Genomic DNA, 18,745 nt, shown 5'->3' with positions numbered 1-18,745 from the left:
TTATTTATACACTTTTATCTAGATGAAGTTTAGTCACTTAATTATTTTAAATAGTTTTGACTAATACGTCTTAATCTTAACTTTAACTTAACCTCATTTTATTAATACTAAAAAAATGATTGATATTGTCGCTCAAGCCAATAAATACTCTTGGACCAAATACAGGTGACCGAAATAACATATTATAAATATGTTGAATACTGAGAAAACTAATATATTTAAAATAATAAATTATATTTAAGTTTATAATGGATTTCTTATTCCTAACTTTATTAAAAATAAGTCACGTCAAAGGTAATATTATTTTAACTCATCTATTCACTTTTGTGTATTGATTTTACACTTATGGTAATTTCTAAATTTGTCGGTTTCCTGATAGATTTTAAAAAACATCATATTATTTGTGGTAGAATATTTATAATTTATTATTTTTAAAACATATTAAAACAATTCCTATTTGTTTGATTAGATTGAAAATTATATAAGAAAAATTTAGACAAAACTGAATCAATATAAAGATATCTTTTACTCTCTTTTTTTTACTTTTTTTTTTCCTGTATTTCATATATATATATATATATATATATATATATATATATATATATATATATAATATAAGATTTAATCATTCTGGTAGTATTTATTTCTGTTGAGTTTTCTCAAATAGGTCACTTTCTTATTCTTTTTTTCTCAATTGAGTTCCTAAAAGTAAAAATTTAAAGCAATTGGATCTTTGTCGTTAAATTGGATTAACGATATTAAATTTTAAGTGACTTGTGAGTCTGAGTTGAAATAATTTAATAACGTGGAGCCTCTTAGGTGAAAAATGTGTAATTAAAAAAAAGTGTCATCCTCCATCGAACCACCCAAAACACCAACGCACCACCACCCATCTCGTCACGCGTAGTCTAATCTCACCACACGAACCTTCGCCTTCGTGCTTCAATCACAATATCCTCGCCTAAACACCATCAACCTCGCGCAATTAAGCACCATCCAGAAATCTTCTTCCCTGTGCATCAAGCCTGCGAAAGAAAACCCAAAAATCAACCCCAAATTACGATAAATTGCACCTCACAACAGACCTACAGAGAAATTCCAAATTTCACAAACTCAGGAACCCTAATCTCAATGTGTCCCAAATTGCCTAATTTGAACCTCCATGCCTATCATTGCGAAACCTAGATGCGAGCCATTGCGATTTGCCCAACAGAAAATCCAAATTCGCATTCGCCTTCAACTTCACTGATTCGCACCTCCACCATCTTCGCGACACAAACCTATTAGCGTCGTTGCGATTCGCGAACCAACTTCACCACGACGCATGTTGTTGCGTGAGAAAAGTTAGGGTTTCTCTGTGGCAGTTGTGCGATTTGAGATTCCTCTTACGATGGCGCGATTAGAGACGATGAAGGGGTTTCTCGAAAGATCCTTCTGTCTTGTTTCGCAATTTTGGCTGAGTTCGAGCTTCTGCTCTGATTGGGTTGACGTTTACTGCATTTGGTTTCTTCGTTTTCCTCTTTACAGGTTTGGTGGTGGCTGACTGAAAGTTGGAATCGAAGATGGTGGAGAATGCGTGTCTTAGGGTTTCTAGAAATTTGGGGATTTAGGGTTTGCTTGTGGTGGTTGGTCCTGGTTTTGTGAATTTGGATTTTTGCATGTTGCAATTGGGATTTTCACGATAGACAACAGTAGAGAAGATTGTCATGGTTGTGTGAGAAAAGACATTCACATTTCAGAAACACTTTTTTTCTTTAATTTTTTAATTACCCATTTTTCACCTAAGAGAATGTGCATATGTCACGCCATTAAATAATTTCACTTTTCACCAGCAAGTCACTAGAAATTTAATTCCATTAACTCAATTTAACGTAGGGATCAATTGCTTCAATTTTTCACTTTTAGAAACCCAAGAAAAGAAATAAAAAATAACCTGTTTAAGAAAACCCAACGAAAATAGTAACTAGAATGATTAAACCTAATAATAATATTTCTAAAAAAAATTGTTACGTGACTCTAAACATATATTTGACAAAAGAAATTATTTTCTATTACAAGAAATTTTAAGTAATTTATCCCAACTCTGAATATTGTAATATAAATATGACATTATAAGAAGGGAGACAAGTATCACTTTATTAAAATACAAAAGATATGAATATCATCTATCAAAAATTATATAAGTAGATATATGTTTATCTAAAAACTTCAAAGACATGAGCTCTATATATATCTTATTATACATGAAGTTGATGTCCATTTAAAACTAAAAGAGAGGAGACATTTAAAATAAACTTAAGAGGTAAGTGCAATTTTAGTTAATATATAAATGATTATATTTACAAGAGTTTGTCTTCAACCTAATAATCTTCTGTATCTGAGATTCATTAATTAAATTATATGTTTTTGATACGCTATCTTTTAACGTATGCATGCCAATCGGAATATTTAAACTTCGAGTAACGTGTTGTTTTTTAATTATTTGACAAAATCCAAGTGGTTGGTGAACACTAATATATCATATGAAGGAAGTTTCATGTGTATAAATTAACGAGTTATAAACAACTCCGATTATTGAAATATGTGTATTCATGTTCACATCAAATAACACATGATAATATTGTTATGATCATAATTAATAAAGAAATATAGTTCACTTCGAGGGAAAAAAAATGTTAGATATTGTTCTTGTGTTTGCACTAAATATAATAACAAAGTAACATGATAGGTATTAAAATTATAATTAACGAATGTTCTTATTTTTTGTCAAGATGATTTTATAATATTATGTTTTTTGTTGGTTTTTATAAAATGTTAGATATTATGATTTTATAATACTCTGATGTAGATGTAGATGATGTAAAAATTTAGTTTGGATATAAATTCTTATATTTATATAAAACCCTGAAAAGTTTCTTTTAATTAAAAAAATATCGCGCATTTTTCATATCAAGTTATCAAATTATTTGATATCAGATGTTAAATTTATTATGCAAATGACTTTTTTTCACTATAGTGTATGGTTTTCTAGTATACATAATAATTCACCCTTTAAATATATGTAAGAATTTATTTAGGCTTGATCAAACAATTTAGATAAATGTGAATATTAATCAAATCAATACAGAAATGGAAGAGAAAATTAGTGAATATTCATAAAAATTGAATTCAAGATCTAATAATTATGCATCTATATTCAAATTAAAAAAAAATGAAACTGGTAGAAATTTGCTTAATTTAATTATGTGAAGGAGAATGAGCAGATAGAAGAGGTTCTTCCAAATTGGCTTTAGAACATGCTATGGATATTTTGACTTCCTCTGTGGGATTAAGCATTGATTCTGAACCTGTCTTAACATTCAGCACCACAACTTCTTCAGCTTTACCCCATAGCACAATATATAACCCAATTATCACTGCCATTGACCCAATCAAGCTTACATACACACAAAAATTCATCAATTAGTTACAATATAATATACATTTTAACATATAATTAAACTCAGAATATTCGTAACAAAACTTGAGAACTAAAACAAATTCATTTTGATTGATAAAACTTCAAGAAAGTTCCTCTATTTAAAAATACAATCCTTTTACAATTTAATTAAGTCCCTTGTTTTTTAAAAAATATGAAATAATACGTGACCTTTTCATTTTTTGAATTGTTTGTTGTTAATTTTAATGTTCTATGTTAGGTTATAAATTAAACGGTTGATAAAGAGATAATTAATACATTTTTCATTTTATAAATCAATTTTATAGAGTTGAGTTCAAAACCTTAAACTAGTCAAATTTATAACTAAATAACAAAAAAAATAACTTTTTTTTTTTCAGAATAAATGGATCATAATTTATTTGGAACAACTAATAATAATTGATTAATTATGCATTACCTTCCAAAGTATACTTGCTCATGTAGTAATAAAGGAGCCAATATGGTGACAATGACAGCCATAAGAGGATTGAACATTGCACTGAAAAGAGGACCTGCCAGTGAGATGCACCATGCTTGGATAAAGAATGTTACTGCAGATCCCATAACTCCCTGCATGCATTAATCATGTTATTTAATTGAAAACTCTAATATTTATAAATGGATAAGAAACACAAAAATAATTAATATTAAAAATTTATTTTTATATTCTTTTTATATTTATTTTTGGATGACATTAGATTATATTATATTTTTTTAATTGTTTTTAGACTTTAACATTATTTTTGTGTAGTAAAATTTATTTAAATTTGAATTACAATAAAATTCTAATACTTTTTGTTTGAAAAAAAATTGTAAATGAACTAGTCAATTAATCCGTTTAATTTAGAATCGAGTTTGAATCTTTCTTACTCACTAATAAATAAAATAGATTACATTGATTCAGTAAGTGACCAACTAAGTGACCAACAGATGACTAAATCGCATGGTTCACAGCACTAATCATAACTTTTCTTTCTAATGTAAAATTAATCATCAACACTTACTGCATACATAGCAGAACCAAATTCAAGTAGAGAATTAATCTTCCATGCAAGTGGATCTTGTTCCAACACTAATGCCACTAACGTTGACTGCAGAGTTGCCATAAAACACATCCAAGCTGAAAAGGACAAGGGATCTGGGTGGCTTTTAGAGGCAGGAACCTGAAGATCAGATCATACGTTCTATCAAAAAACTACATTATGTTATCAATTATAAAACTTGAACTCTTATAGTAAAAACGTACCATCAAAATGAGCCAGATTGACCAAGAACAGCAGCATGCAGTGAGAAACAGACAGCCCAGTAACCAATTATCAGCTTGTGATGAAGCCATGGTGATGGATTTTGATGGCAGGCTTTCTGCATTTAGAAGCTTTGGACCCTTTAACAAAGCTATGGACACTGCTCCACTCACACATATCACTGTTCCTACTATCTTCGCTATAGATCTCCAGCTTCGAATGTTCACTTTCTCCATTCTGGTTTCCATTAAAAGCCAAAGAAAAGAAAATAACACATTAGACAATGCATTGCACGATTTCAAAGTGGATTCTATTCATTCATTTGATTACCCTGCACAAGTTGCTATCACAAATGTTACTGCTGGAACAAGATTCACCATTGCACTTGCCACCGAAGAATTTGTCAGGTATAAACCCTCGCAAAAGAAATTTTGATTCAAGACAATGCTGCAACGTATACCATTAGTATGTATATAAATGTATGTGTTTATTGTATGAGGTTAAGAAAGGAAACAAACCCTATGAAGGAGATCAAGAATATCCATGAGAAACTCTTCAAGTTTAAGTAATAGGAGCCAGAATTTCTGCTGTGAAAGGAATAAGAAAACATGAGATGAAATTGAAAGGTGGTGAAAAAAGATAGAGAGAGAGATGAAGATGAATACCGTGAGAAATAAGCTAATGGAGCAATTACAATGGTTGCAAGAACATGGCGATAAACCACAAACACCCTTGGACTCATTCCTGCGGAGAAAACAAGTCTTGTGCTGAGACTAACTCCTGCATAAATGAACTGATTCAACACCATACCCATCACTGGCAGATACGACCTTAACCATCCCATTTCTTAGCTATTAAGAACCTAATTAGTGATAATGGAGATTGCAAAGAAGTTGTACTTCTATGATTCCAATGCTTGTGGGGTTTATATATACATACATGTAGACATACATGTGTATATATACATGTATACATACATGTGTATTACATGTATACATATGCTTGTGGGGTTTTTATATACATATATATATATATATATATATATATATATATATATATATATATGTATGTATGTATATATATGTATGTATGTATATATATATATATATATATATATATATATATATATATATATATATATATATATATGTATGTGTACGTATGTATAATTCAAACATTAAATATTTTACATTTTCCTTACATGTTCATGTTAGTTCTGACTAATAAACATGTGTTGAAAGGGGTCATTCTTCAAAGATTGGTTTTAAGTTGGAATTTAATTAATGTGTGTATATGATAAATATTAGTTAAACATTTCACACTATTTCATTCTGATTAATAAAATATTTGTTGAAAAGTCTCATTTTTCATGTGTTGTTTTGTTAAACAATTTTATTTAATGGAGGTTGATTTTAAGTTGAAATCTAATTAATATATATTGCAAATATTAACTAAATGTTTTATTTTGTTGCATTACATGTTCGTGTTAATTTTGACAAATTAAATATTTGTCGGAAAGTCTTCTGAATATTTCACATTATTTTATTACATGTTCATATTTATTACAAGGAATATCTCTGTGGCGTGGATCTTATATCCAAACGTTATGCACCCTCCTAACCAAAACGAAAAAAAGAAAATACACATATAAAATACAAAGCAAATAATTTGTAATAACAACCATATCATTAAAAATTAATAATTGGCTAATAATTGGCTAAGGAAAAAATATTATTTATTTATGGGAAATATTTATAATTTTAAAATGATGTTCCTATATTTATGGAAGAACGAAAGTTTATCCAAATTTGTTATCCTTGAAATATTTATCAAACTTCTTCATCAAGAATTGAGATGATTCTATTATAAATTAATTTATGGAGATTGTACCTATTGTGTATAATTGAAGACAAGTTCAAATACATCGAACCAAAAAGTACCTATTGTACTTTTTGGACTATGACAATGATTCATATCCTTCTTAACCTTTTGTAAAGGTTTAAGCGATGAAATTAGTTTTAAATGAATATTATTTCGTGATTATAGTTATAAAATTATTATTTTAATGATATTGTTGAGATGATTTTGAGTACGTTTAATATAATTAGTTTCCATGTTGATTGCATAGACCGATAAAGATCTTTATTGCTTAAATTTATATCTTAAAAGTTGAAAAATATAATTTTAATTTTATAAAGTCGATTTATTAAGTGAAATTTGCTTAGAATGATTCTAATAACATCTCAAAACATGCCTTTTAAATTTAACTCAATCATAAATAAAATCAATCTATAAAATTTACATTAATTAAAGCGGTAAATTGTTCTACTACCTAATGATTATAAAATTTTCCGTATATACAATTAATGTTACTATAAAAATAAACTCTTTAATTATTATATTTTTGTGTTATATTCATATTTGATCAAATATATATAATCATTATATATTCATAATTATTTATAAATTTTCTTATTATATGTAAATACTTCAAACGAAACTTAAAAGTCCTTTAATTGAAGTACAAAATGAAGAAAACCCTTCCTACATTCGTTTATATCTCTAAATATATTTAATTTGTATTATCATCATAGATTGATTCCTTGATCGAGTTTGCCAGCTGCACACATGACAACTGTGCATGTTATCAAGTTTGAATAGGATGATTAAGAATAATTATTAACGTTTTAGTACATAAATTATGTTTTAAATAAGCACGTTTGAACTTAAATTTATTTTTCATTCATTAGATGATCTAAACATTTTAAAACTCGCAAATTATTTACTTAGTTATTATTTAAAAATCATAATTTTATTTATTATATTTATTTGAAAATTTGTAACTTATTATTAGTTTGTGTACTATTTGGTATTTTTAATTTTTAAATAGAAAGCATAATTTTTTTAATCGAATTTAGTTGAGTTAGTTCACACAAAAAAATTGAATTCAGTTGAGTCAAGTATGACCGAAACTTGATCGAGTCAATCCCAATTGAAATTTAACTGAATCGGTCCTTGTTAAATATCGGTTGAATTCAGTGAATCAGCTCTAACTGAAAATCGAGTGAATTCGACCAAGTCGATCCCGACTAAAGCTTGGTCTAATCGGCAGTAGCCAAACTAAACTACAACTTTAGAAACTCTTAAATAAATAAAATGTATAAAATGAATTAGTTTTAAATTAATGAGTAGTTCATTGAATTATAACTTTAGAGGCTTAGTTTTCTAAGAATGAACTATAAAATAGTACATTTAACCCGTTCAATTTGTTTGATTCAATATATAGTTCAATGCAATTCAGTTAATTTTGATCACCCATAATTTTAACTAGTTATTGATTCATTATTAATTATTTTGTCATCAATTTAAGTTATATTTTAAATAAATATATTATTATTATTATTGTTATTTTTTTATACAATGCTATAGTATATGCTAAATATAAAAAAAAATTTAAAAATTGTAAAAATAATTTAGTCATATAGTTAAATCAATTATAACTTGTGAATTTTAACTAAATCAAACGAGCTTAAATTTTTACTCATTATTCGAATAAGCAGCTAAGCATTATCGGTTTAACAAGTTAAACCTAAACTTATGATTCTAGAAAAGGCATCAAAGGCATTTTACATAAGATATTTTCAATTTTTTACGTATAGTAATACTCTGATGTCGATGTAGACGATGTAAAAATTTACTTTGCATATAAATTCTTATATTTATATAAAAACCCTAGAAAAGTTTCTTTTAATTAAAAAAATCCACTGCGTATTTTTCATATCAAGTTATTTGATATGTTAAATTTATTATGCAACTATCTTTTTTATTGGTTCAAGTTTTTTTTTAAGTACATGTAAAATATTATAAAATGATATTTTTGAAGTGATGGTAATAAGACTCAATTATTTTAATATTAAATGATTTTAATATAAATAGTTTCATTATGAACGAGTTTCATTATTTTAAAATACATCATTCTTCCAGTTTCATAGGTGCTGGTTCTTTTTAGTATATGTAAAATTCTAGAAAATAGTATTTTAGAAGTTGTGGTATTTAAAAATATTGAGACTCAATTATACTAATATAAATAGTTTCGTTATAAACAAGTTTCATTATTTTAAAATACATCATTCCTCCAGAAAACATCTTTGTAGAGTTCGTTGACTTCTCTCTAAGGGTTGTCGTTCTTTGTTCGTATATTTGAAAATCAAAGACCGACTGAGTGATCCTCATAGTGAGATCTTGTCCAACCTATTTGTCGCTACAAAAAAGTAAGTTGATTTCCATTCTTTTATTTGGTCTGTTTTCTCTTCCTTTTGCCTGTGCATCATCTATGGTTGCATGTGTCATCTGAGTTTCCTATGCGACTCTCTACTAATCAATCGTTCTAACGATGTATCCTGATCATGATTATGTTGTTTGTAGGTGTAGATAGTGTCCTTTGATCTGTGTGAGCTATTTAGGATTCTATAGGGTCATTTGGTCCTTTAATAGGTAAGGGAAGTCAAATATCTTCTTTTTAAGTTTTAAGTAATTTAAGAAATAAGTTTGCATGTTTAAGTTGAATTAAATGGATTGAGCTTGCTAAAATTATGTTGTAGTATGATTGCGTGAATTTAGTTTGAAAATGCATTGTTTGATATTACAATAGTCTTGTTGTGATTGTTACCTATTTTGATCACTTGAGCTGATGGATTTGATGTCATAAATGGTTGAAATTTGTTGTTGGATCTGGTTAAAGTGAAACGTGAGAGTTATGGTTGGTTATTGGTTTAACATGAGGGTTTTGGCAAGTGAAAAATTCTAGAGGAGTTGAGTTATGAGCGAACCTGGTGTTTGGAGTCTATTTTTAGGTTATTTAGGACTGGTCTAGCTTTGAAATTGGTGCATTTTTCTCTTTTGATATGCTAACTTGGTGTTTGGGCTTTTGGTAGCTTTTGACTTAATCTGACAAACCGAATTGTTGGTCAATTGAATAAATTTGTATTCAATTTAAGGTTTAAACGTGTTTCAATAAATCGTAGTGTAAAGAATAACAATTTAGTCATTTGAATAGGTTTTGATTTATTTAGATTAAGTTCTTAAAATGTTTTCTAGTATAACGGTAAGCGGCGCTAATATGGCGTTGAGCGCTACCCAAGACATGGAGCCTTTGTCTTCTAGACGCTAAGTGGCACATTGTGGCACTAACTACCACTTTTCCATGCAAGTTTGGATCTCTTTGCTCCATAATTCGTTGGGTGAGAGGTCATTTCGCTGGCGAGCATGTTTTCATGAAATGTGGTGTTGGGCGTGCCGTATTTTCAGGGCTTTGGTATGTTTCTGTTTTTTATGAATCCTTGTTGTTTTTCAATTATTTTGTATCCTATGTATGATTTTATTAGATTGGTGATGTTCATGGAATGTAACTTGAATGTGAGTGTGTTTGGTATTCATTTCATATATGATATGGTGGCTATGATGAGTATGTTGTTGGTTATGTGCACGGTAGATATGGTTGACGTAATTCCATGGATCTCGTGAAGAGATTCTATGGTGGCGTTTCAATGTGAGTATTGACATGGAAGTCAAGACGTTGGAGGTTATCTTAATATTATAATAATCATTCTTTCTCAAGTAGAAAATAATGATTATGTGGTGAGAGGAATAGGAGGTCCTGTCAAAAGAGCGGCCTCACTGTTCTTATGACTTTGATAGGAACTAACCTTGTGAGTGGTAGCTTGGTAAAGTGTCCATGTTGATCGGGTATCACCACCACAAGTGCACGATCTCCCGAGACATCAATGCTTGTCCGGACGGTTAGGTCTAGAATGCATGGTTGTATGTCTTAGGATTGATTGATATAAATTGTTTATGTGTTAACTGGTGTATTTATATTGCATGAAAGATCTTTTGGTACTTTAGCTTACCCTTTCTTCTATGTGTTTGTTTGTCTGTTTTGTTTCTTCTTGTTTGTAATGATCCTTTTTTTGGTTGGAACAGAGGATGATGTCTCTAGTGAGCATGTACTAAGGAAAGATGGAGCTAAAGTATAGAGTATGAAATTTTGTTGCATTTTTCTCGATTTTTGTAAATACCTATTACACTTTTGGTTTAGTATTATATCTCTTAGTAGTCATGATATTTTATATATATTTTGCTATTATAAATTATAATAACATGTTTTATAATAACATGGAATATTATAAAAATTGAGATGTTAGAGTATACATATTAATTCATCCTTTAAATATATGTAAGAATTTTTTTAGGCTTGATCAAACAATTTAGATAAATGTAAATATTAAACAAATCAATGCTGAAATGGAAAAGAAAATTAGTGAATATTCATAGAAGATGAATTTAAGATCTAATAATTATGCATCTATATTCAAATTAAAAAGAAACTGAAATGGCATTCTACAAATTAAGGAGAAAGAATTGGTGATATTTAGCATCAATCTTATTAAAAAAAATGAAACTGGTAAAAATTTGCTTAATTTAATTATGTGAAGGAGAATGAGGAGATAGAAGGGGTTCTTCCATATTGGTTTTACAAACTGAAGAAGATTCCTTGTTTATGGATATTTTGACTTCCTCTGTGGGATTAAGCATTGATTCTGAATCTGTCTTAACATTCAGCACCACAACTTCTTCAGCTTTACCCCATAGCACAATATATAACCCAATTATCACTGCTATTGACCCAATCAAGCTTTACATACACACAAAAATTCATCTATTAGTTACAATATAATATACATTTTAACAGTAAGTACCTCAAGGAAAATTTAACGCCTTTGTTTCTTAAAGACTAAAAATTATAGTTTCTTAGGATAAAAGTGAAACAAACAAACTTTGGAAGAGGGAAAAAACCCAAAAACGCATGATACTTGAGGGACTAAAAATATATTTAACTCTTTTATCTATTATCAGACTATTTTTAAACCATTATTTCACTATCTATGTATGTCCACTTAAACTATGTATATATTTCAATACAAAGAGAATATAATAAAAATCTCACATCAAATACAACATATAAATACGTATAAAATCTTACCTTCCAAAGTATACTTCCTCATGTAGTAATAAAGGAGCCAATATGGTGACAATCACTACCGTAAGAGGATTGAACATTGCACTGAAAAGAGGACCTGTGAGTGAGATGCACCATGCTTGGATAAAGAATGTTACTGCAGATCCCATAACTCCCTGCATGCATTAATTAATCATGTTATTTATCATAACTTTTCTTTCTAATGTAAAATTAATCATCAACACTTACTGCATATATAGCAGAACCAAATTCAAGTAGAGAATTAATCTTCCATGCAAGTGGATCTTGTTCCAACACTAATGCCACTATCGTTGATTGCACTATTGCCATAAAACACATCCATGCTGAAAAGGACAAGGGATCTGGGTGGCTTTTAGAGGCAGGAACCTGAACATCAGATCATACGTTCTATCAAAAAAATACAATATATCACTCAACTCTTCTCTAATTCATAGACATTCACTAAAAATATATGAAGGTTTAAGATAATGGAAGAGTTTATATATACTATGCATTTCTTTTATATATTATTTTCATATAGGCTTAATACCTATTTTGGTCATTGGTTTGTTAAGTGTGTTCAAATTGATCTTACTTTTTTTCAAAAGTTCACAAACATCTCATATTTTGTAAAAATGGTTCACGTTAATCTTTTTATCTTACGGTGTTAAAAACGTTAATGACGGAGTTGTCCCCCGACGAAAATTGAATGACTTACACTTATTCATTACGTGACACGCTAAGTTGAAATAACTTGGCTTGTGTGGAAATGTTACAATTGAAATAATTGGTTAAAAGCAAAGGGTTAGAGTTCGTACAAGTTTGTCCCTAAAGAAAATTGTTCTTCTGAAAGCATAATAGTATGTATTAGTTTCCTTTATTCATACATCATTTAGATAGGTTTAATCACATATTTGCATTCAGTTTCTATTATTTTTAAGGTTAAATCCCTTCGGAAGTCCCTATTTATGTGGATTTTTTCTAGTTAGATCCACATCTTATAGGTTTCGCCAATTTAGTCCTTAAAAATGAAAAATTGACTCAATTGGGCCCCTGCCGTTAAATTGGCTTAACAAGATTAAATTTTTTATGACATGGTAAGTTTTTTATACCTGGCACATTCAAGCAGGTTACGTGGAATGTATAATTAAAAATTAAAAAAATAAAGTTTCTGATAATTGAAACCCAAATTAGGGTTCATCATCTTCAACCTCCCTTCATCATCTTCAACTTTAGCGATTGATGCTCAGGGTTCATCACCAAATTAGGGTTTATTAAAATCAAATTGGGTTCGAGATTAAAGACACAACAAATCACGGATTCATAGAGTTCGAGATTGGAGTGGAGTCCAATGTCTCCCAGGGCCTCTCCTTTAAGATTGGGGGTTTTTTCATGTTTATGTTTGTGCGAGAGAGATGAACTCGCAATGAGTTTTTGTTTCTGTGTTTTGTGATTTCTCTGGGTTTGTAGGCTGATGAATTTGTGAAGAAGGAGACTTGTAGAGATGAAGGAGACTTGCTCGAGGAAGAAGAAACGAAGGCGCTGGAGCTCTCACGGTGTGGTCTCGCGACAGTGCAAGGAGTTCGTGATTCTGGGTTTTGCGCGACTAGGGTTTAACGCGATTTAGGGTTCTGCGTTGATGGAGATGAAGTAGTGTCGCAGCGCCGCTCGCGATTAGGAAACAGTGGTGGAAAGAGATGGAGGCGCTGTGGGGGTCCGAGGATGGCGTGAATCACGACCATGAATCTGGGTTCTCTCTATTTGTTGAAGGTGGTGGCGGATGATGGGTTTCTGTGCAACGACGACATTAAGGCACGACGAGATGGTGGATGTGTGAAGAAGGTGGCGTTGATGGTGGCGGTGCAGCGAAGGTGCTACTAGCATTCTCACAGTGGCTTCACGGTTGCGGCGCAACAAGGTGGTGACAGCGAGACTGAAGGCTTCGCAGCGGCTTTACAACGGCGACGCTAGGGTTTGCTCGCGGTGGCTAGGGTTCACTCTTGAGGAAAATTAGGATTTCTGCTGTTGGAGAAGATGACACTGACGTGGCAAGAATGATGTGGCAAAAACTAGTCACGTCAATGTCCCAGCTCATCAAAAACTTAACCTCGTTAAGCCAATTTAACAGCAGGGGCCCAATTGAGTCAATTTTCAATATAAAAGACCAAATTAGCAAAACCTATAAGATGAGGATCTACCTGGGAAAATTCCACATAAATAATAGGATTCATTACTAATAATTCAACCTATTTTTAATAATGCATTCCCCTTCCCTAGTTTTTAGTAAATAGTAATTAGGTTTAATTCTACCATTCTAAAGTTAGTAAGTACCAAATCCTTGGATTAATTTTCTCGGTTGTCCCTGTACTACATTACATTAGTTTACATTAGTCTAGTATAAAAAAATACGTTCTAAAAAAAATACAATCACCATTCAACACTTCTCTAATTAATAGACATTCATTAAAAATATGAAGGTTTAAGATATAACAGTTTATAAATGCTATGCATTTTTTTATATATCATTTTTATATATGAATTAAATTTTAAATCTAAATCAATTGAGATTTAAATCATTTATATATGATAAATTTTTGTTGACGAGAAATCCCTACCATACAAAGACATATACATCTTGACTGTAATTAGAACCAATTCAAGACTCAAGCAAATAAAATCTTTGTTTGTCTCTAAGAAAAAAAACCTCAAAAGTTTTAATTATTTTAGGCTTCCAACAATGAAAAAAAGTTTAGTACTACTAAATGTTTTAAGCCTACCTTATTCTTAAGATTGTTTTAATTTTCTTAAATCCAAAATATTGCATATAATTATATATTAATATGTGATTTAATAGTGACATGATAACACGAGATATCACTAGTGCAGCGAGGGGCTTTTACCGCGGTTGATTTTCACTATACGTCGCGGTTCTTGAACCGCGGCATATTCAGCCGCGGTAGTAAGTCAGACACTTTATGCCGCGGTTCGAACCGCGGTATATAGGCTGCGGAATATGCCGCGGTTGTCTAGGGAACCGCTGCCTAAATTCATTTTTTTTAAAAAAAAAAATTAAAAAAAAAATTAAAAAATGCACTATATGCCGCGGTTGTGGTTAGAACCGCGGCATATTCCCCTGCAGTTTTTTAAAATTGCAGGTCTGTTTTTGTGATATCCACTACCACAAAAACAGACCTGCATATAAAAACATTTACAGAAATTCAATTTCAACATAACAAACACATGTTCAAATGTATTTCAACATCAAATAAAGTAGAGAGTCTAAGAAAATTCTATCTAATCAAATGCATTGTTTAAATCTAAATCTAAGAACTACAAGAACTACAACACACATTACCAAAACTATAGCAAAAACCATATCATACATTACCAAAACTATAACAATTTCATGCACTATCAAAATTAAAGCAAAAATTATACCAAAACTATAGAAACTTCATACATTACCAAAACTATAGCATTATGCAAAAATTAATGAAGAAATCACGTTAAAAATGCAAATGGACATAAATACCTGGAAGAGGAACGGCGGCGGAGAGGGTGAAAAACGAAACACAACGGCGGCGGAGAGGGTGAAAAACGCCAGGAAATCACGATTTTGAACGGCTAAAACTCGTTTTTATCGTCAAAAACGAATAATGACCGAACAATTTTGAGTTTAAACGGTTAAAAACGCAAAATCTGAGATGAAGGGTGGTTCGGAGGAAGAAGAAACGCGAAAACAGAGAGAACGCGCGAGGAAGACGATGCACTGTTCCAAGTTTTGTTTTTTAACTCTGAACGGGAGAATCTACCGCGGGTTAACCCCCAACCGCGGCATATACTAATTTAAAAAATTATCAAAAATGGCATTTTTGAAATTATTTTCAAACTATATGCCGCGGTTCAGCGGGCAACCGCGGCATAAACCTCGAAATATTTCAAATAAACATTAAATTAATTTCATATAGGAGAATATGCCGCGGTTCCCCAGAGAACCGCGGCATATACCCCTGAAACGTGTTCAACACAACTGTCTCCCCAACTGCCTTTCACAGAATTCGAAAAGTTACAGGGGGTATATGCCGCGGTTCTCTGGGGAACCGCGGCATATACCCCCTGTAACTTCTGAAATTCTCTGACTGGCAGAGAAGTTGAGACGTTACAGGGGTATATGCCGCGGTTCCCCAGAGAACCGCGGCATATACCCCCTGTAACTTTTCGAATTCTCTGACCCAGTCAGCACCTGCAATAAATTGGCAGGGTATATGCCGCGGTTGTGCAGAGAACCGCGGCATATACTCTGTTATTTAATTTTTTATTCATACGTGGCGTCAAAGGCAATGGTTGACTGGGGTATATGCCGCGGTTCCCATTAGAACCGCGGCATATAGGTTCGTTTTATTTACAAAACTGCCACCGCGCACCATTGAACTATAATATATAACAAATCTTGTTAAAATATGTTTGAGATACTTCTAATATCATTTTAAGAATTAAATTTAAATCTAATCTAACATTACAAAATAGTTTTATAAAATGGAATTTGCACTAGTTATAAATTTATTTTATCTATAATCTACGTGGATCTTGAACATTATGTTATCAATTATAAAACTTGAACTCTAAAAAAGTAAAAACGTACCATCAAAATGAGCCAGATTGACCAAGAAAAGCAGGATACAGTGAGAAACAGACAACCCAGGAACCAAGAATCAGCTTGTGATGAAGCCATGGTGATGGATTTTGATGGCAGGTTTTCTGCATTTAGAAGCTTTGGACCCTTTAACAAAGCTATGGACACTGCTCCACTCACACATATCACTGTTCCTACTATCTTCGCTATAGATCTCCAGCTTCGAATGTTCACTTTCTCCATTCTGGTTTCCATTAAAAGTCAAAGAACAGAAAATAACACATTAGACTATGCATTGCATGATTTCAAATTGACTTCTACACATTCATTTAATTACCCTGCACAAGCTGCTATCACAAATGTTACTGCTGGAACAAGATTCACAAATGCACTTGCCACCGAAGAATTTGTCAGGTATAAAGCTTCGCCAAACAAATTTTGAGTCAAGACAATGCTGCAACATATACCATTAGGATCAGTACATTGTATATATGTATATAAAATGTATGTAGTTAAGAAAGGAAACAAACCCTATGAAGGAGACGAGGAATATCCATGAGAAACTCTTCAAGTTTAAGCAATAGAAGCGAGAATTTCTGCTGTGAAAGGAAAAAAGAAAACATGAGATGAAATTGACATTAGTATAAAAACATCATATAATGTCACGTGTTCAACGTCCAATCACATAACTGTCAATGTAACAATAATAATGTCTTGTTGTAAATAAATTCAATAATTAGATATCGTTTACAAGTAACAATCGATGTCATTAACAAAATGACGTCCAACCATAAACATGTTCAACATTAAACACTGACCTAAGTAAACATATATCGTCGGCTTAGGAAACAACAAACGTCCAATCAAAAATAAATAATACTAAATGGTTATTTGTTTCTCCACAATTTCACTTTAAATAGAGTTTTGAATCCTTTAAAAACCCTACATCATTCACCAAACTTTTGCTTCCCTACAGAGTTTTCTTGATCAAATTCATTTTGACAACTTTTTGTCTTTGGGTTTCTATTAACTCCTTCAACTTCAAAAAACAAGGCATTTCTTTGTTTTTGATTTAGCGTCATTATGAAATGTTTTTTTGAAAATAGAAACCTAGAACAAAAAGTTAACAGATATGGATTTCAAAATTTTTCTCTATTTTACATAACCTTTGGTTCTTTATTGCACATGTTTTGTTAATTATAATGTATTTCTTTTGGTTTTGTTTTCATTTATGTGCCTGGATTTTGTAAAGCTAGATTTCTTTTAAAATCCTCTAAGGTATTTCACGTTGAATTAAGTGGTACTCTAACGTCATATTGTATATGAAACACTTCTTGGTAACAACAAAATTATCAAGGCTCCCAACTGCTCTCAACGTCAATCCACCAATTCAACGTCAATCCAGCAGTTAAATAGTTGATGGTAACTATAGTAATTATGGTGAAAAAGAGAGAGAGGGAGATGAAGATGAATACCGTGAGAAATAAGCTATTGGAGCAATTACAATGGTTGCAAAAACATGGCGATAAACCATAAACACCCTTGGACTCATTCCTGCTGAGAAAACAAGTCTTGTGCTGAGACTAACTCCTGCATAAATGAACTGATTCAACACCATACCCATCACTGGCAGATACGACCTTAACCATCCCATTTTTTAGCTATTAAGAACCTAATTAGTGATAATGGAGATTAAAAAAAAGTTCCAGTTCTATAATTTCAATGCATGTGGGGTTTATATATACTCAACTTCTATATCTCACATTTTTTCCTTACATGTTCATGTTCTGACTAATAAATATGTGTCGAAAGGTCTCATTCTTCAAAGATTGGTTTTAAGTTGGAATTTAATTAATGTATGTATATAATAAATATTAATTAAACATTTTACACATTCTGATTAATAAAGTATTTGTTGAAAAGTCTCATTTTCCATGTGTTGTTTTGTTAATCAATTTTATTTGATGGAGGTTGATTTTAAGTTGAAATCTAATTAATATATATTGCAAATATTAACTAAATGTTTTATTTTATTTCATTAAATGTTCGTGTTAATTTTGACTAATTAAATATTTTGTTTCATTAAATGTTCGTGTTAATGGAGGTTGGTTTTATAAGTTGAAATCTAATATACTATTACTATTAATAAAATTTCTCATCAATATTTACATTTATCATCTTAGACTATTTATTTTCTCACCACTTTCTAAATTCTCTTGCTATCACCTTTAGTGTATGATGCAACTACAATAACAAGTAAATCGAAATTATACATGCTTTTCTATAATAAGAAATCAAAGGATTTACAAGGATAGCATACAAGGATATTTTAATTAACATCTTTGGTATTT

The 18,745-nt window shown here is 30.8% G+C and overlaps 2 protein-coding genes across 2 annotated transcripts; both read right to left on the bottom strand.

The window, feature by feature from the left end:
- Positions 1-3,237: 3,237 nt before the first annotated feature.
- Positions 3,238-5,566, bottom strand: LOC124842797 (WAT1-related protein At4g30420-like). The gene is made up of 7 exons (XM_047319364.2): positions 5,388-5,566; positions 5,241-5,309; positions 5,053-5,169; positions 4,725-4,959; positions 4,483-4,641; positions 3,897-4,048; positions 3,238-3,436 (listed from the first exon to the last, which is right to left on the bottom strand). The coding sequence occupies exons 1-7, from the start codon at positions 5,564-5,566 to the stop codon at positions 3,238-3,240; spliced, it is 1,110 nt and encodes a 369-aa protein (XP_047175320.1).
- Positions 5,567-11,142: 5,576 nt separating this feature from the next.
- On the bottom strand, positions 11,143-18,051 carry LOC124842796 (WAT1-related protein At4g30420-like). Its single transcript, XM_047319363.2, has 7 exons — positions 17,870-18,051; positions 16,925-16,993; positions 16,732-16,848; positions 16,404-16,638; positions 11,990-12,148; positions 11,765-11,916; positions 11,143-11,416 (listed from the first exon to the last, which is right to left on the bottom strand). The coding sequence occupies exons 1-7, from the start codon at positions 18,046-18,048 to the stop codon at positions 11,203-11,205; spliced, it is 1,125 nt and encodes a 374-aa protein (XP_047175319.1). The 5' UTR covers positions 18,049-18,051; the 3' UTR covers positions 11,143-11,202.
- Between the last annotated feature and the right edge of the window lie 694 nt (positions 18,052-18,745).

Source organism: Vigna umbellata, chromosome 7, assembly GCF_029865625.1.
Source record: "Vigna umbellata cultivar VRB3 chromosome 7, Vumbellata_1.0, whole genome shotgun sequence".
NCBI lineage: Eukaryota > Viridiplantae > Streptophyta > Magnoliopsida > Fabales > Fabaceae > Vigna > Vigna umbellata.
Note: the sequence above shows the minus strand (reverse complement) of the source record. Positions and strands in the feature narration are given on the sequence as shown.

Coding starts and splice junctions, on each gene's coding strand:
- LOC124842797 (XM_047319364.2), bottom strand. CDS start 5,566: ATGGGATGGTTAAGGTCGTATCTGCCAGTGATGGGTATGGTGTTGAAT. Junction 4,049..4,482: donor TTGGTTCTGCTATGTATGCA/GTAAGTGTTGAT, acceptor TAATGCATGCAG/GGAGTTATGGGATCTGCAGT. Junction 3,437..3,896: donor GAGCAAGTATACTTTGGAAG/GTAATGCATAAT, acceptor TGTGTATGTAAG/CTTGATTGGGTCAATGGCAG.
- LOC124842796 (XM_047319363.2), bottom strand. CDS start 18,048: ATGGGATGGTTAAGGTCGTATCTGCCAGTGATGGGTATGGTGTTGAAT. Junction 16,994..17,869: donor CCAATAGCTTATTTCTCACG/GTATTCATCTTC, acceptor TTCCTTTCACAG/CAGAAATTCTCGCTTCTATT. Junction 12,149..16,403: donor CAATCTGGCTCATTTTGATG/GTACGTTTTTAC, acceptor TCTGATGTTCAG/GTTCCTGCCTCTAAAAGCCA.